The sequence below is a fragment of the Trachurus japonicus genome, chromosome 18 (genome assembly GCF_045865225.1).
Source record: "Trachurus japonicus isolate A0001 chromosome 18, Traja_1.0".
NCBI lineage: Eukaryota > Metazoa > Chordata > Actinopteri > Carangiformes > Carangidae > Trachurus > Trachurus japonicus.
This window is the reverse complement of record NC_140924.1, coordinates 17,123,904-17,142,427: the sequence shown is the minus strand read 5'-3', so window position 1 is coordinate 17,142,427 and position 18,524 is coordinate 17,123,904. Positions and strand designations below refer to the sequence as shown.

Genomic DNA, 18,524 nt, shown 5'->3' with positions numbered 1-18,524 from the left:
TTTACTAAGATATATAGGTAAATATACTTAATTAATCCTAAAGGAAATGAAGGTGTCCAGTAGCACACATCACGGTGCAAACAAGTGACATCTATACAAATAAGCATAGGCTACACATACTACCCTAAAATACCTTATGACATTCATACAACATACATACATACTACCCTAAAGCAAAGGAAAATTTAGATAATAGATTATGTATCATTGTGATATGTTACATGACGAGTAGTGTGGACATTAAGCAGCCAGGTGGAAGGGAATCATAGTGGAATGGTGTACTGAAAAAAACATAGCCAGTGCAAACTTACCCGGGAATAAGGGGGCTGCATTATCCAGCTCAGCCTCAGGACTAGTGTGGTCCGGTTCTGGTGCTTGTTGTGGTTGTGGTTGTGGTTGTTGTTGTTGTTGTTGTTGTTGTTGTCTTCTCCTAAGCCGCTTGAAACGGTCTGTCGTGGTAGCTTTCACCTCAGTATGGCCGAGGTGGAGAGAAGGGGCCCAGTCAGGATCACACTGCAGCATTTCATAGGCAGGTTTGCCTGCAAACATAGTCACCAAATAAATTGCTATGTAGCCTAGATGTACAACATTTAATACTGATTAATGTACCCTTCGTACATTGGTAACACTCATGTTAACAGTTAACATTGGCATAACGCCGCCAAATCTAAGTCTGGTTAAGTCCAACAAAATAGGCGGGTTATTAGCAAAGTACATAACATTTACAGAGTTACTTACCTTTGTGAAAGTGCTTCGAACACACCATCATGTGTGGTGGAGTGTAATCAAAGGTGAGCTTTGACCTCCTCACTGCCGCTATCCATGCCATTCTTCTTCTTTTCGTAACCTCAGAGACATGGCTACAACTATTTTTTTTCCATGCTGGGAAACAAAAAAACCAAAGTCCATTGCGGATCTTTTTGCCCTGTCTATCGTGCGAACGACTGTTGCAATTCACAACACAGCAGGTTGACGGCATCTTCAAACCAGAGCAGTAGATATTTGATAGAGATAGGCGTTCTTGCCTCCACAAATTCAAGTCTGGCGCGTTTGTTTGTGCCAAAGATTCCCACAATGCTTTGCGTTCCCCGCCGGGAATACGTCATGATGACGACACGCTGGCAATCTCTATTGTCTCCTTTCTTGCCACACTCAAAAGCCAATCATAATGCTAAATGTCTCCAATAATTGGAGGGTGCTATAAAATATCCACTAGCCTAAAGAAATAGTGTGTTGTAGGATGGGTACATACTGCTATGAATCATGAGTGGTAATTAAATGAAATACATTTACAGTAAATTGATGTATAAATGTATTACAATAAGTGACAAGATGCTAATAAATTTGAATAATAAGTCTGTTATACAGCCTCTCCAGTGCAGGTCAATGAGGTTAGGACTGAGCAAAGTTTCATGCTTCATAGTTGAAAAAAAAAAAAAAATGTTGGTACAGTGCAGTTAACAAACACACCAGAGTCAGGTTCTGAGTTCCAACTTACAACATTTAATTAATGAACACAATGCATCAAAACAATAGAAAGTAACTCATTTCCAAAAACAAGAAGAAGAAGAAGAAAAAAGAATGGTTCAGAAAGTTCCCCTGATGACTTGCATCGCTTCTGACAGCCAGGAGGGCTGTGATGGTCCAACAAGGTCAGTGAGGTAGGATGGGGCTGGTTCTGGAGGGCTTTGAAGGTGAGGAGAAGGACTTTGAACTGAATGTGATAAGGAATTGTGAGCCAATGGAAGTTCTGGAGGTAATATAAATTCCAAATTAATTTATTAATTGTTCAACATTTATAAATTCCTAGCACCCAGCATGTCTGTGTCTTAGTAGCCTACTATCCTTTGCACTAGAAAGCAGGCTGTGTTTCGCTGTGAACAGTTTGGGACTCAGAAAGCAGACATGTTGAAGCTCCTTCAAAAGCATCTGAGGTGAGTGACACTCCATCCACAGGAGAGCAGGAGTACTGATGGGCAGGCTGGTTGGTGTAGGGGCAGAGGAAAGGAGGCGCTGCAGGTGGAGCTCTAGAGAAATCTGTGGAAAACACAGAGAGGGTGTAAGACCAAGGCCAAAGTACAATAGATAATGACAACACAAAAATAGAGGAGAGGAGAGGTAAAGGTAAAGGTACTTTATTGGTCACATATACAGCTAGTACAGTGAAACTAGGGCTTCCTGTAACGTGATGTGTCCCCCAGCAGTCTAAGCCTATACTGTAGCTGTGTAGCTATAAAATGGTTCAGAGCTACCTGAACCAGCCCTAACTAAAAGGACAGTAAGGAATGATGAGGTCTTTCAGACTGTGTGTACACGACTCAAAATACTGTAGTATTGTGCCAGGCCTGTTTGGAGCTGGCGTGGCGCTATAACGCTGCCACACAAATACACCATATCAAAGAAGAAGACAAAAAGCTTCCCCACTGAATTCAAACTTTCTCTACCCTGTTTCTTTTGTTTCTTTGTAAGCGTCTTTGGGTTATTGAAAAGCGCTATATAAATTAAATGAATTATTAATTATTTTATAAATAGATGAAATGATGACAGGGAGTCATGTCTGTGGAAATGTGATGATCAAAATGCCCTAAATGTGTGTAAATGATGGACTCTACTCACTGGTTACTCTCAACTTACCAGCTCTGGCTGTTTCAAGCTGATTCAGGTGCTGTCATAGGATGAGTTCATGCATCAGCTCATGGTGGACCCACATCTGCCAAATAGGGACACACATGATTTTGATATTTCATTTAGACGTAGTTTAGATTGCTTTGTAGTGACAGTCTGCCTGGACAAACATGCTGGTAATAAGTTACACATTTGTGAACACAACTAGCGTTTACTAAATCAAAAACGCGTATTTATTCACTTCTACCATAAATGAGGACATTTCTCACAGACTTAGAGAAGAAAATGTTCAAATGAGGTGCAGTTAAAGAGCTGATAATAACAAAAGACGTAACGTTAGCATCTGCTGTTCATTAGCTACAACCGCTAGCTAGTTTACCTGTTAACAATTAGCATTGCTAGCGTTGATTATCTTCCGGAGCTAACCGTTAGCTACAGGTCAACAATTTAAACACTGGTTGGAGAAGTTAGGTCGAAAAAATGAAAAACAACATAACGTGTGACCTACTTCATGAGTGCAGCAGTGATGAAGTCATCAACCACAACAGAGTTTGACTCACTCACCTCACGAAGTTGACAGCATCTCAGTGCGATTCGGTGCTCTTATTGTGAAAATCCCGGCGCGTTCACCGTCCCTAGCCCCTCCCCTCAGACACCCCCCCCTCCTCCACGCCAAAACCCTGACAGTAACTTGGCATTGAAAAAAAGAACATTGAAACCGAAAAAAAAAAAATTGAACCTGAAAACCACAGTGTAAAAAAACACACACTGAAAAAAGATGGACATGAAGAAGAAATCTAAAGACTGACATTGAAAACTACATTATTCAATGCCAATACTTCTTTTTTCAGCGTCAATACAACTTTTATTACAATGCCAAATTTTATTTTCACTGCCAAAAATCGTTATTACAATGCCAAATTTTATTTTCACTGCCAAAACTCGTAATTACAATGCCAAATTCTGTTTTCAATGCAAACTATTAATGTCAGGGTTCTGTCTCCATATTGCAGCAGCAGCAGGAGCAGTCGTAGGAGGTTGTATTGGATATGACGAAGCTGATCAAGCAGGTTCAGTCAAAGAGGCAGTCGTGAACACAGCTAAGTCTGTGTTTGACAAATCTAAAATTATGACAAAAAAAACTAAAAGTACAGAATAGTGAGGATAAAATGCCTCTCCTTTTTAACATTTGAGACAAACGTTTATGCTTTTATTATGGCAATGCTGTCAACTATGTTATGTAACTATGACTGTCATCTCCCTGGTGTCTTTTTTTATTTTTCATTATACGCGATTACAAAAACTCCATATTGTCTGCGAACAGTATGGTTGGCATGGGCACGGTTTTGTTAAAATGTTTGATATAATAATAACTTTGAACTTGTATAGGCCACGTGTTGAATCTGAAAATGGTGTGGGTGTAAACAAAACAACTCAAATGAATTGTGTGTTGTATGTCATCAATAATTGGACAGGCAACAAATCGGAATTGGACATCACAGCCAGAGAGACTGGAAGAGTCACCGAAAGGCAGAGAAGTGGACGTCCTTTGGCCATATGACAACTTATTGAGACATGAACATTTTTTGTTGTGGTATACCCACCACTATTAGCTTTTGTTCCAATACATTGTTTAAGATGAAAAAAATAGCATACTTCTACTTAAATGCCATACTTTGATGATATAATATCACTGTAGCATGATTTTTTTTTACAGTTCCCATCTGACAGAAAGTCAGATATTCCTAACTTTTTGTGGGTATAGTATCACCTACTGGCTTCAACTTTTACCAGCTGAACTGGATTCAACTTTTACTTACACATTACAAAGTTTTCAGTAAAACTACTCCTTGCTATTATAATTGCTATTACATTTTATATATAATCATTTTACTATGTATTTTTTAATGATAAACTGTGAAACAATCTTGGTGAGGGAACATGTGAAATATTTTCAGAATAAACAGTTGATCTGTTGATTTGATGAACATTATAAAGAGTGGTGTACAAAACTTCATATATCTCAGTTTCCTTTCTGTTAGAATCCTCCATAACAGATTTTTTTTCTTACTCAAAAAGTGAAAAAAAAAAAAAGTTCCAGGAAGCTGGGCTATTTTTCACTCAGGTGATGATTATCATACCAGTGTATTGCATCACCATGGAACCAAATATGAAAACAATGAAGTGCTACATATCAAACCTCTCTCTCTTTCATACTGAGCTAATATGAGAAAGAAAAAGAAATCTGATTTGGTTTTTATAATGCACGTTACTATTTAAACTTGTTTTCCCCCCATTTTTCCAATAATCATAAGTGTTATATAGTGTGATAAGTACACTACAGACAACACTGAATTAATAACTTGTCAAATATGAGTATTTTTGTAAATTAAACTTAAAATAAAATAAAATAAAATAATCTATTAATGTCAGAAAAGGTTGAAATCATCTTTTATTGACACAGACATTGATTTTTTTCATTTCTATTTATCAGTGTTTATGGTTAACCTTACCCATTGTATGCTGCTGCAAGTCTTCATTTTCACAGATTATCATGACCAAAATCAAAGAAGACATTTACTGTAAATGACAACACAGAAACCCTCTTTGTTATTCTGGGAAGTCAAGTTTTGGTAGGTGTGCCCTGCCACACCTGCCACCTGAACAGTTGCATCTGCAGCAGGAAAAGCTGTAGCAGCACTTACAAATGCAGCTGCTTGAGTAGGAGCATTGGCCGGTGGTGTTAGGATACTATGCATCTGAGCAGAGCCGGCCCTCCCTATAAGCGAACTAAGCAGCTGCTTAGGGCCCCGCAGCCACTAGGGGGCCCCCAAACTTTGCTCAATCATTTGTCTAACCGTCTCTGACAAAGTGTAACCCTTGACCCAACTGGCAACAATGACCGTGACACGCATACGTAAACGTAACGCAGACTGTGGCCGTTGTCCGGTAACGAGCGCGCACCACCCCTTCCCCTTCTCTCCCCCCTGACCCCCTCCCTCCCTCACTCACTGAGATCGCGATTTGCGAGGAGGTGATTAGCTTTTGGACAGCGACGATGTCCAAAAGGATATATCCGTCAGGTGCGGAAAATAGGAAAAAGAAGGTCAAGGATGAAAAAAAAAACAAGGACAAGGTAAGGCTAATTAATGTTATGTTTACTAGATGTACGTTTAGCCGAAAAACATGTCGGTGCTTGTGTTAGCTCACTTAGCTGGCTAGCTGCTACATACCAGCCTGCTGCAGTTCACATGTCCTGGCTGATTTTAAGGTCTGTTTACAGTGAAAAGATAACAGCTGTTTTCCTGTGAGGGGATAAAGGATCAATCACCCATTTATTAATGGCTGTCATGTTGCCACATCCTCATCCCCTGTGGCTGGTTCCAGTCATACAGTTGGTAAGTTTCTTGTTTGTTGCCACAATATGTTTATCTCTGTTGGAAAATTAAATTGTGTGTAAAGTGGCTAAAAAATTCTACTAATCTTCTCCACAGCTCCAATGGTTACTGCTGATGATGCTGCTGACCAACCAACATCCTCTATCTTCTTCTCAACTGAAGTTTTGTTTTAAGGGTTCTAGAATTTAGCTGTACAGATAATTTAAAGAAAATAAATCTGTTCAAACTGTAATCTTTTGTAGAATCTTTTATCTTTCTGCTACATCAAAAGTACTGCCGGTTTGGAGCCACCTATTGCCATTCACAATATTAACATTAACATTCAGACAAAAACAAAGTAGAAGAAAAAATGACAAGTGCAATTAGACAGCTTTAAGTGTTTAGACTCTAATTAGTAATGAAATATCTGCTCGCCATCATGTTGATAGAGGTACAATAAAATATGCAAGGGTTGCATACGGTAGCTGGTTTTATGAATATGTGATGATACACTGTGAGGCAGGGCCCCCAATTTTATCCTGCTTAGGGCCCCCAGATGTACAGGGCCGGCCCTGCATCTGAGTAAGCAGAAGCAGAAACACCATGGCAAGCTGTAAAGATGACAGCTCGGTGTGTCAAAGATGACAGCCACTGTGTCCCGGATAGTACAGTTGCATTGTTGAAAAATGTTTTACATTGACAGTCAGGACAGGAAGGAAAGCCAAAATGAGTTGCAGACTTTGGGGACTTATCATTAAAACGTCCTATGTCATAGTAAAATCTTGCTATCAGCTACCTTTAATCCATTGCTTAATTATGTTTATTCATAAATATATACTGGATAAAATGAACGAAAGGCTAAGCTATATAAAAATGATTGTCACTGTTGAAAACTAACATCACATTTTTGTTTTTGCTTTCTGGCTGCATAAAAAGAGATTGTACTCTTTGTTATCATTAATTATCAATACAGCTCATCTTTTTTGACAAACAATGTTTATGATAACAAGCTCTGATGTTGCTTCAAAATTAAAGCAGAAGTAAGCGATCCGGTGGTTTTGGCTAACTTCCTGTCAGCAGATGGAGTTAGCAGTCCCCGCCCTCGTCCCTATACGTCACCACATTCACGCGCATCCCATGGCTGCACAGTGCACACACAGGCCCTCATTTATTAAACTTGCGTACACCAAAAAAATGGGTGTACACCAAATTCACCGCAAGGATCGGCATTTATTAATCTGAGCGTGAGCGTACGGTACGCACAAATCTCACGCCAGCTCTGACCAGGTGTACGCACATTTGGAACCAGCGTAGAACATGCAGGAACGAGTGCTGCTGTATCACAATGATTATTAAACCATAGTCTAATAACGCAGCGATGTGGACCACATGTTGTTGTTGTTTATATTGATAAAAAGATAAAAAGTAGCCAAAAAAAAAAAAAAAGAAACGATAAAACCAAGTCTGTGTTGAAAATATAACTCGAGTTTTATTTTGGGCAACTGAGATGAATTAAAAACCACGATGTGACAGATGCTCGTTAATCAGCTGTGTAAACAGAAACAGTCAATGACAGACAGACCTGTTACTGTAGATCACACACACAAACTTCCAACATCTGCTGCACCAGAGCATGACCGGACGGCTCCTCAGTCTCTCTCTCTGCCGGACACCGGAGCCGGCGGGGGAGGGGGAGGGGGGGGCTCCGCTACCTGTCCAGGTGCAGCTGGTCTCCGCGGCGGAGTGTTTTTTTTTTTCTTCCCCGCCACCGGGACCTGTCAGCGGGACATCGGGCCGGTGTTTCACATCCCTCCATCAGCCGAACCATGCCAGCGGTGCTGATGGTCATAAAGTAGCGTTCGCAGCAGTAATATGCCTATGATTTCTCCTCAGTCACTTGTGTTTAGTAAACTGCAGGAGCATTTCATGAGGTCGCTGGGTTTCCTGATGTGGTCGGTGACACGTGCGTCTGCAGCCTCCATCCACCGGGATGACGCTTATCAATCACAAAATCTATCAATCTATCAATGTCCAGATATTTAATGTTGCCGCCCTCTCCCTGTTCAACGCGGTAATGTCGGTAAAGTCCCTCTTCTTGGCCGTCTTCCGTGTCTCCATGTCGTAAAAGGGGCAGGGCGACGCCTCTAAAGCAGGAATATATCGGGGCGTGACATTTAAATTACGCTCGTTTTCAGTCGCCGGATTTATCACCACCACGCCGGTTCTACGCCGAAATCAGCAGCATACACACTTTTAGTAAATCACACGTGACACTTGCCGTACACTGATATTTACACCAGAATCTACACCAGATCCTGCGCAAGTTTGATAAATGAGGGCCACAGAGAGGACCGCCCCTTTATGCCGTTCTCTCTCCTCATTGGATAAAAACTGTAGGATACGATAAATGTTTTCTCCTCGGCTCAGAGCAGAGCAGAGTGACTGACAGACCCGTGTTTCGGTCCAAACACTCTATGTAAGTGATTGCTGTCGGAAGATACAACTATTTGAGACTTATATTAACACAAACATTCCACTTACTTCTGCTTTAATGTACAATCATCACTGATGTTAAATGAATAAGGGCCCATTCACATTGTACCTGTCTTTCAATCTGCAGTTACTGAAATCAAATTAGCATTAGTTTTTAATGTAACATGGCAGCCAAAACAGACAACCACTGACCTCTAACTGTTTGTTATGGTCTCCCTCTCTCTCTCACATACACAGATCACATGTGCCGACTGTGGGTAGAAATAAATCATAAAAATGACCCTCAAATTTAGTGTTAGAGGAAAGTGAAACCGTAAACACTAAGAAAACACCAAGCTGTGATGTGTAGCAACCTCTAGATGGCAGCACAACGCAACATCAGCTGGAGTAGAGATCTTACTGTAAATCTCTCCAGTCAGAGCACAGAGACAGAAATGCAGCTTCAGGGTTAATGAGGGTCAGGAAGTGTGATGCTGAGCTTCAGGACAATCCCACCCAGGAGGCATTGTTTTGTTTTCAAGCTTATGCACTACTCTATCATTAAAGTTAGACTGTCACAGGATGAGTTTACAACTTGTTTATACCTGCAGATATTATAATGAATGTGTGTGAACGTTTGTGTTCTTCAATTCAGACATTCTTTAGTGAATAATAAAAAAAGAGAGAATAAAACATACAGTGTGTGTGAGTTCAAGGCAAAGTTCAACATGGCTGCCTACAACAACACACTCTGGCGTAATCACGTCCAATCACCTTCCTGCTCCTAGAGCATCATGGGGCGTGAAGTTTTTAATGTAACTCCAAAATCAAATGAAATGCAGTCTCTTTTTTAACCACATATTCAACATACTGTTTTTATCGATATTAATGTTAACTTATATTTGACCATTAACTTATTTATTCTTTATCTTCTTCTCAAATAATGTCTTTCTAACAAATAAATTCTCAACATTTTGTCAATATGTAATTTATCAATTTTTTTCCACTCAGTGTTGTTACTATTGCTATTCCTATAACAGCTGTTACTATTCCTGTAACAGCTCCTCCAACAAAAATTCCCACTGCTGCACCACTTCCTCCAGCTGCATCTGCTCCTGTTGAACCTGCTGATCCGCCTCCTCCTCCTGTAGCTGCTCCTACCAGTGTTTTGTGTGAGCAACCAAATATGAAAATAAAAGACATGCAATGCATATGTCAGGGCACTTGGACAAAGAAACCCAACTTCAATTTGATGAACCAGGACAAAGGACAAGGGAAGAAAAAAGTCATATCACTAGTGGGTACACTTGATACAATGTTTTCATGGTTCCATTAAAGTTACCATCCCAGACGGCACATTTTTGCCAAATTATAAAAATCTGAGTCTCTGTCTTTGAGAATCGATTCCTTGAATGAAGTCTGTTCAGCTCTGCTACAATAGGTGACCTTATTCTGCCTTTCAGCTTGTTAGTACGGGACATTTTTCTGGTTGACCTATTACAGGCCACCAATACATGATGTGTGTTTTATATACATTTAAAATGCAATTCAAATTCATATTTGAACATGGTTGAGCTAGTAATGCAGAATTGGAAGTATTGTTTTGGAAGTCTAAACATACACAGGGCGCACCCTTCACAGGCAGCTGAAAATCAAGAATGAGGAAAGAGTCATGAATTTTTTTTTAAAAGAGAAACAATTTACTGATCAGTCATACTGTGTTGACGGAGTTAAAGCAGGATCATTTTACGTAACAGTAGTCACTGATCTAATTTTGAACATCATGAAAGGAGAATTTTGGGGTCATGGTCGATTAAGTTTGGCAAATATAATTTTATCTTTTTTTTAAAAATATATATATTTTGAATTGCCCTCAGTTTCAATTGTTGAAAAACACAGGCTTCAGTGGCTTGTTATGTTATCTTTTTCTTTTTTTTTGCCCGTGCCCTTCAAAAAGTCTGTATAGCCACTGTTAGAGGTCTTAGTATCTACAGGATGTGAGTTCAAGTCTCAGCTCATGCACTATGTATATTGACGCATGAAGGCAGTCGAGCAGAGACGGTGGAGGGAGCAGAGTGGATGGTGAGGTGCTGAGACAGAGCTGGGTATCATCAGTGCGGTGGAAATTGAGACTGTGGTGACGTATGATCTAGCCAAGGGGGTGTAGGTAGACAAGGATAGGACCAAGCACAGAGCCTTGGGGGACACTGTGGTTGACTGGGGCAGGGGGGGAGGAGGTGCTGTTAATAGTGACAAATTAACTTCCGGTAATGTTGTGGTGCCGGTGAGATGAGACGTATCCTAGTGAGGCTGCGAAGCTAACCTATTGAACCAATTATTCACAAGGCCGCAAACAGTTTAAACTTCACATACCGGTACTTGAAACGGTAGAACATCAAACAATGGTGACAAACTGAGGTCGGTTGGATAGGACTGAAACCATATAACGGCTGTACTGGTGATGCCAAGGTGATGGGATACGTGTTTGAGGAGGATTGTGTAGGAAACAGTGTCAAAAGCTGCAGAGAGGTCGAGGAAAATGAGGATAGGCAGTTAAAGGGATACGCCAACATTTTTTTTCATGTCTTGCCTCACTCTGAGTCCATGACAAGCAGATAGACACCATTCTTTCGACTCTGCGCTACTCTGCAGTAACAAGGGAGATAGAGCCGTATCGTCTGTAATTAGCTGAGCTCAAACGCTGTAAGTGTATAGGTAGTGTTAGCCTGCCTCCTACCCGTTGCCCTTTACATACAGAAATCCATGACGATAGAATTTGTGCTTTTACTTTTAAATAGGAAGCTAACCTACCCTCAATGTAGCTAGCTTGAACCAAAATAAACCGTCTCTGCTTGAACCCTCCGTTTTGACCGATCTTGTTCCGTTAACGGCATTTGACTGCTCAAGATGCCTTACCGGAGAGTTTGGTCAGCTCTGAGACGAAGATCGGCCCGCCGGTTTCCGTTTAGAGTTGCTGAAGAGTTTCTCTGATGACTTTAGGTGGAGGCAGGCTAACATTACCTATACACTTCCAGCGTTTGAGCTAAGCTAATTACGGGCGAGACGGGCTCTCCCTCGTTACTGCACGCACAGTCGAACTCGAAAGGATGGTGTCTATCTGCTTGTCATGGACTCGGTAGTGAGGCAAGACACGAAAAAAAAAATGTTGGTGTATCCCTTTAATGGTGGCGAATAGTGTCCTGGGGTGGTTTGCTGTGAAGCGATCATTTTACAGACCATCAGTGTTTTTCCAGTTTTTCTTGTACATAAAACAAAAAACAAAAAAACTCTACACATCACCGCTGCTCACAGACCTGATTAGTCCAGTGCATGGTTTAAATTGTTGCTTGTCAAATGAAATGATGTTTACTGAAAAGGGCAATCTCTCCAGAACACCCTTAACAGTGTTATTGTTTAGCTACTTGGTTAGTTTCCTTTACAGACCTGTCAGATCAGTTCGGTTGTCAGTTGAAGTTGTTTACGTGAACGGAAAACCCCGTGCAAGTGCTATGCGGAACACAACCTCAGTGTTGCCAACTTTCTCGCTAAATCTGGCGATTTTCCAACCCCTCTCGGCGACTTTGTCAAAAGCGACTAGCGACAAATCTAGCGACTTTTTCCGGCCTGTTTCTGGTTTGAAGACTCCAACGTGAAAGCATGTATCACTCCTGTTTTTAACGAGCAGGAGGCAATGACGTAATTTAACGACTTCTAGCGACTTTCATGACAGCCAATAGCGACTTTCCTTACTGAGGAGTTGGCAACACTGCACAACCTTTCTCTGGGTGTGGTTTGTTGGACTGAGGGACGACACTTACGCTTGACAACTCATACAGTTTGTGTCTCATTCTGCTATCGCCCGAGCAGTAAAACACACACTCTTAGCAAAGACTTACGACTATCTATAAGAAACAATCAAACAGGCAGTTCCATCATTCTGCGGTTATCATGTCTGACAACAATGCTGGTAAGTTGCGTTCTTTTTTTTTTTTTCTTCTTCGGTAAGTTGTGTTCTATCATTAAAGTGAGACTCTCACAGGAAGAGTTTACAAATTTAAACTTCTAGTTTACACCTGTAGATATTGTAATGAATGTATGTGAACGTCTGCATTACAGGACATTAGGGCTGGGGCGATATGCTTTTGTGCCGATTCGATTCTCTAACGATTTTTGGGTCCCCATTCGATTTAAATTGCGATTCTGATTAAACAAGTTTGCGATTCGATTTTACCAAGTATTGCAATTTTATATTTCAATTATTGTGATTTGCTTTCCTTAAACAAGAGCAGGTTGAACCAAACACTTGACAATACATTATAAGTCATATTTACAAAAAACAATACACACATCACACCAGTTTGTCTGTTGTGTTCGTTTGTTCACATAGTATATCTGTGAACAAATGAACACAACATGCCAGTTTGACTTTGTCGAGTGTAATGGCACAGAATACATGATCGTACAATAAAGATTGGTCGTCCCCCCCCAAAAAAATCGAAAAAAAAAATTGCCAGGAAAAATTGCGATTAATATAAAAATCGATTTTTTGGCCCAGCCCTACAGGACATAATGTGAACTTCTTATACACACTGTGAGACAATGTTGTTGATAGTAGGCATGAATGAATCCATACATTCAGTATTTTAAACAACACTGCAGACAATTTAACCACTCATTTATCTCCTCCAGGGCAGACAGTCTCTGAGTGATGTGGTGAAGAAGTGCAACGGCCAGTGTCACATCACTGATAATTAATATTGGGGGGAAAAAACAACCACTCCAGCAGCAGCTAGTCCAAGGCTCTACAGCTCAACACAAGATACGAGATGGTGATGGTAAACAAAGAGATGGCTCCAGAGGTGGGAGGTGGGAGCAATGGGGCTGACAATATCTTCAAGAACACGTGCATCAAACTAACAGGCCCTGCAGCAGAAAAATTAGGGGAAGCTTTCTATGGGCCAGGTATCGTAGTTTTGCAGGAAATAAAGGGGAAGGAAAAAGGAGCGGCAGATGCAGCAGACCCAGGAAACAGCAAAGAGCTCATCATAAACAGAATTGTCAGAAGAGCCATGGCAGGAGTCAAACCAGCACCAGGTAAAAAGTGACACATGCTTGAACAAAAATACTGTTACATGATACTTATTCAGCATCATATAAACCGGTGTTGACGCTATTATAGTGAGAAAATGAGCCGAGGCAGTGCTGTTCGATGTTATTTACCGTTTATCACTTTGCTTCCCTACTGTAGTGCCACCAACCAGAATCATCGCAGGAACATCCGGAGTTGGGAAGACCATTAAAGGTAATGATTTACATATTTGGAGAAATATTGTTCAAATCCAAGAGTTGTTGCCAGGTGAAGTTTAAATTCCTCGGGAGGCAAAACATATTTTTGACTGACAAGAGAACTCTTTGATGAAAGAAAGTCCAGTAACAGTTGTGGGACCATTTAAAGCTCCATTTGGTAAGTTGACAAAAGTGAAAGTAAACTCTGCGACTTTGTTGGAAATTTCAAGACAATACTCCGTCAGGTCCCTTTATGAACCTCTGCCAAGCACCCCACACACGCACAGGCACACACACGTGCAGGCGCGTACGCACCGACAGAAGACGTACCGTATCCATCAACCGAAGACTCCAAAACGATCTCTCTCACCATGAAACACACTCTTCTTGTGTGTGTTTGTGTGTGTGGAGGGAGGGAGGTGTATCGTCTTGAAATTTCCGACCAAGTTGCGGACTTCACTTTCACTTTTGTGTACGAGCAGCGATTGGCTGCTCCTCCTGCTCCCTCTACCTGACTGGTGGAGAATCGTCGGTCACGGTGGATTTCGGCAAATACGTTTACAGGCTGTAGGTGGAGCCAGAAGAGTTGGATTTTGTCCTAAAATACCCATTTAATGTCTGACTATCAGAATATAGTGACAGTTCCATCAAATATGACTGAATAATTGTTACCAACTGAAGCTTTAATTGGACCACTGCCTTTGTTTTGGGGAATCAATTCCTTCTGCTACAATAGGTGGCCTTATTCTGCCTTTCAGCTTGTTAGTACGTGACCTTTTTCTGGTTGACCTATTACGTCACAGGCCAGACAATCAACACAAGTTAGCTAACAGAGAACCAGTAGCATGTGGAGCTGCCGGCTTCCTCTGTTACACAATTTTTTTAAACATCCAATCAAGAACAGGTCATAGCCTGGGGTGGTGGAGCATGTTCAGAGCACCAGTGTTGCTGTAAGTCTGACTGGAGTAAATATACAGGAGTAATTTAACTCCCAACTGCATCATCTATGTCTTGTAAGAAATTCAGTTTAGCATGACTGTAAATATTTATCCTTCAATTCTTCATTTCAGTCCTGTAACAAGAATATACAAGACACATTATTGCAATGTACATTATTGCAAGATAACGTAAAGTGACTAATTAAGAGTAGAACAAGCACAAAAATACTATTATTATTATTATTAATATTATTTGTAATTTTACCCATGTTCTCCTCTAGTGCTAAAACAATACAGGATCGTCCTGCTGGGAAGAAGAGGAGCTGGGAAAAGCAGCCTGGCTAACACCATCTTTGGAGAGGATGTGTTCAAGATACATCACACCACCATCTGTGGAGCAAGTGAATGTCAGACAAAGTCCAAATCTGTTCATGGAAGAAGAATCACTGTGGTTGACACTCCTGGTTTCTTTGACACTGACAGACATGAGGAGGAGATGAAGACCCGGATCACAGGGTGCTCTCCTGGACCTCGTGTTTTTCTCATTGTGCTGAAAGTGGAGAAATTCACAGAGCAAGAGAAGGATGCAATTGACAAAATGTACCAGTTTTTTTCTGATGAAGCCTTAAAATACGCTGTGGTGGTCTTCACTCATGGTGATCAGCTCCCTGAAGGAATGAAGATTGAGGAGTTTGTGGGTCAGGAGAAATGTCTCAGTGATCTAGTGAAGAAATGTGGCGGTCGGTGTCATGTTGTTGATAATAAAAACAGGAAGAACCAAGTGGCAGAGCTGCTCAGTGCAATAGACAAGCTAGTGATAGAAAACAAAGGGGGCTACTACACCAACAAGATGTTGCAAGCAGCAGAGAGGGGAACAGAGGAAACCGGCAACAAAGAATCAGTAGGCAACATGCCAGAAGGAGACACCAGCAAAACCAAAAACAAAGGTGTTTTCAAGAGTATGTGGATCAAATTAACAGGCCCTGCAGCAGAATCAATGGTAGAAGCTTTCTTCAGCCCAGCTGTCGTAGTTTTGCAGGACACTGCAAAACCAACAGATAGAGCAGCAGAGAAAGTGCAGGAAGGAAAAGAAGCCAGAGAAGGAAAAGATGTGAACGATATAAAAAGAACAGTGGAAGAAGCAACAAAGATAGAAGACAAAGAAGGAGATGAAGATGGAGCAGCACCAAAAATACAAGATGAAGTAGCAACAACAACAGGAAGAGAGGAAGATGGAGAAGCAACAACAAAACAAACAGAGGAAAAAGAAGCAGCGACAGATACAGAAGAAGTAGAAAAAAGAGCAGAGGAATCCAATGAAAAACAAGCAACTGCAACAAAAAAAGATATGACAGCTGCATCAGAAACAAAAAAAGTAGCAGGTGGAGCTTCAGCAGCAGCAGGAGCAGGTGCAGCCGGAGGACGTAGTGCAGAAGGATTATTTGTTGGGGGAGCTGTTACAGGAATAGCAACAGCTGTAGGAGTAGCACTAGCAATACTTCAATATTCAGAGTGGGCTCTGAAAAAATTGATTGATTACATATTGACAAAATATTCCCCACGTGCAGTAATCACATTGCTGGTGGTTGCCTTGCTCTTCTTCTTCTTGTTGTTATTATTTTGTGTGCAAGTACCACTTGCTGGGACCATACTGTTATGGTTTGGTGTATTTTTAACGTTGTTGATGTAAGTGGCATTATTCCTGTTATTATAGGAGAGTCAGTGTAAATGTAAATTTCACAACATGACCCTTCTATTCATTCAATACCAAATTATTTTCTGCTTTTATGAGGAGCAGAACTTACTATAAACAATATTTGCCTTCGGTTCACAAAACAAAAATGGATAAAACAATGAAGAAGAAGCATTGAGTCTAGATCAAATAAATAAAAGAAAACTACAGTGGCTTGAATATGATACATGAGTTTTATCTGATTTTTGCATAATGTTATAGCGCTATAGGTGATAGGGACAGGAAGTCTAAACTGGAAATAGCTTCTTTAATATCTTTTTTATATATATATATATATATATATATTTTTTTTTTTTTGGGGGGGGGCTTGTTTCACCTTTAATGGACAGGAGAGTTGAGAGAGAGACAAGAAATAGGAGGCAGAGAGGGGGGAATGACACGCAGAATAGGGCCACTCGGCGCAGGATTCGAACCGGGGTCGCCTGCAGTAAGGACTATAGCCTCAACACATGGGGTGGCTGCTCTACCAACTGAGCTAAACACCGCCCCATGTATTTGTTCTCTTGCATAACATTTATTTTAATCATGTATACATTTGCTGTGTTTGACTGTGTTTTATGTATTCTAGGTTAGTGTGTGCACTAGGATTGTTCAGATTCATATCCATTCGATTTTCAGTTCTAAGTAATAAAACTGAGGTGTTGGTCTTGCTTGTGTTAATAAAACCATGTCAGTGACAGCCTGGTAGGGTCCAATGACACGTCTCTAGATTAGCTCTCATTTTCTTTAGCTTGGTAATTAGCCTACATCATACAGTATCACCTACTGGCCTTGACTTTAACCAGCTGAACCTGTGATTCAACTATTATTTCAATACATTTCTTCAAGGTCACACTACTTATTTTTCAGTAAAACTACTCCTTACTATTACAATTATTATGCTGTGGATTTTTTTTAAATGATAAATTGGAAAATAATCAGAGTGATGTGATTATTTTATTTCTCTTAAACTTATGTAAATAAAAGAAATAGCCTAAACATTTAAGAGCTATCTTGTCTGCTTGTTATAAATTTTAAGACAATACCACAACACAAATGTATAGATAACCCTAATAGCAAAGTTCCTTTGGCTTGGATGTGGCCCAAATAAACAGCAAAGATCTGGCCCACTTACGGAAGTGAATGACGGCCCATATCTGGCCCAAGTATATGAAAGCTATGCTTAACCATAACATAACCAGACCTCTACCAGAACTGTACCAACTACATATGGCTTATAGCTGGGCTTCATAGGGCCTGCCTGTATGGCTGTGTTCAGGTAAAGCCTACTGGCTCTTATGTGGCCCCCATGTGGCTGACAGACCAAAATCCAGATTTTACCCAGAACCTAAACTAATATACACCAAACCTTTCATCTGGCCCACTTTTGGAAGTGAATGATGGGCCACATCTGGCCCTAAGGTATATAAGCCCAAACTGAACCATAACAAAACCAGACTTCTACCAGGAGTAAACTAAATTCAAATAATTGTATGGCTCATGGGTCACATACAGAATACGTGTGGCTCAGTTCTGTTGAATCATTGTGGCCCACATGTGGTTGACAGAATAAAACTGGTACTTTTTTTCATCAGATCTATAACACACCTTCCATCTGCCCCACATTATGAAGAGAATGACAGGTCAATTCTGGCACCAAAATTAAAAAATGATAATTTTAGTGCAATAGCAGTACTGATTAAGTTGTTCGATACCTATATAGATCACTTAAATCACACAAAATCAATATAAGAAATTAAGAAACACACAAGTTTCCCTTTAAAATTGTATTTTTTCATACTTCAAAATTGCCTTCAATGAACTGTACAGAACATGTAGAAATTACATTCTTATAAAAACAGAATCAGAAAAAAACTGATCAAATAGGTTACAGTAATACTGTACAAAAATACAAGAACAGTGTAGAAATATTAGAAATGAAGAAAGTTTAATTTGTGCATCAAAACTGTCTGTCTTAACTGTCAGTTTCAGCTTGTATTTTTTGTCTCTCTTCACACCAATGCCCAGTTTCCCATCACCTCCACCTCCTTGTCTGAAACAGCTGCAGTCAGGGTTTCGTCTACGGCACCTTGA

The 18,524-nt window shown here is 40.5% G+C and overlaps 1 protein-coding gene across 1 annotated transcript; it reads left to right on the top strand.

The window, feature by feature from the left end:
* Window positions 1–13,300: 13,300 nt before the first annotated feature.
* LOC146969012 (GTPase IMAP family member 8-like) lies at window positions 13,301–18,524 on the top strand. The gene is made up of 4 exons (XM_085759340.1): window positions 13,301–13,568; window positions 13,723–13,776; window positions 14,980–15,902; window positions 18,459–18,524. Exons 1-4 carry the CDS (start codon window positions 13,301–13,303, stop codon window positions 18,522–18,524), a joined length of 1,311 nt encoding a protein of 436 aa, XP_085615466.1.

What these genes read in the sequence shown, in the direction of transcription:
- LOC146969012 (XM_085759340.1), top strand. Translation starts at nt 13,301, where the DNA reads ATGGTGATGGTAAACAAAGAGATGGCTCCAGAGGTGGGAGGTGGGAGC. An exon ending in AGGAGTCAAACCAGCACCAG is followed by an intron (nt 13,569 to 13,722) that starts GTAAAAAGTGAC and finishes TCCCTACTGTAG; the next exon opens with TGCCACCAACCAGAATCATC. An exon ending in AGTTGGGAAGACCATTAAAG is followed by an intron (nt 13,777 to 14,979) that starts GTAATGATTTAC and finishes GTTCTCCTCTAG; the next exon opens with TGCTAAAACAATACAGGATC.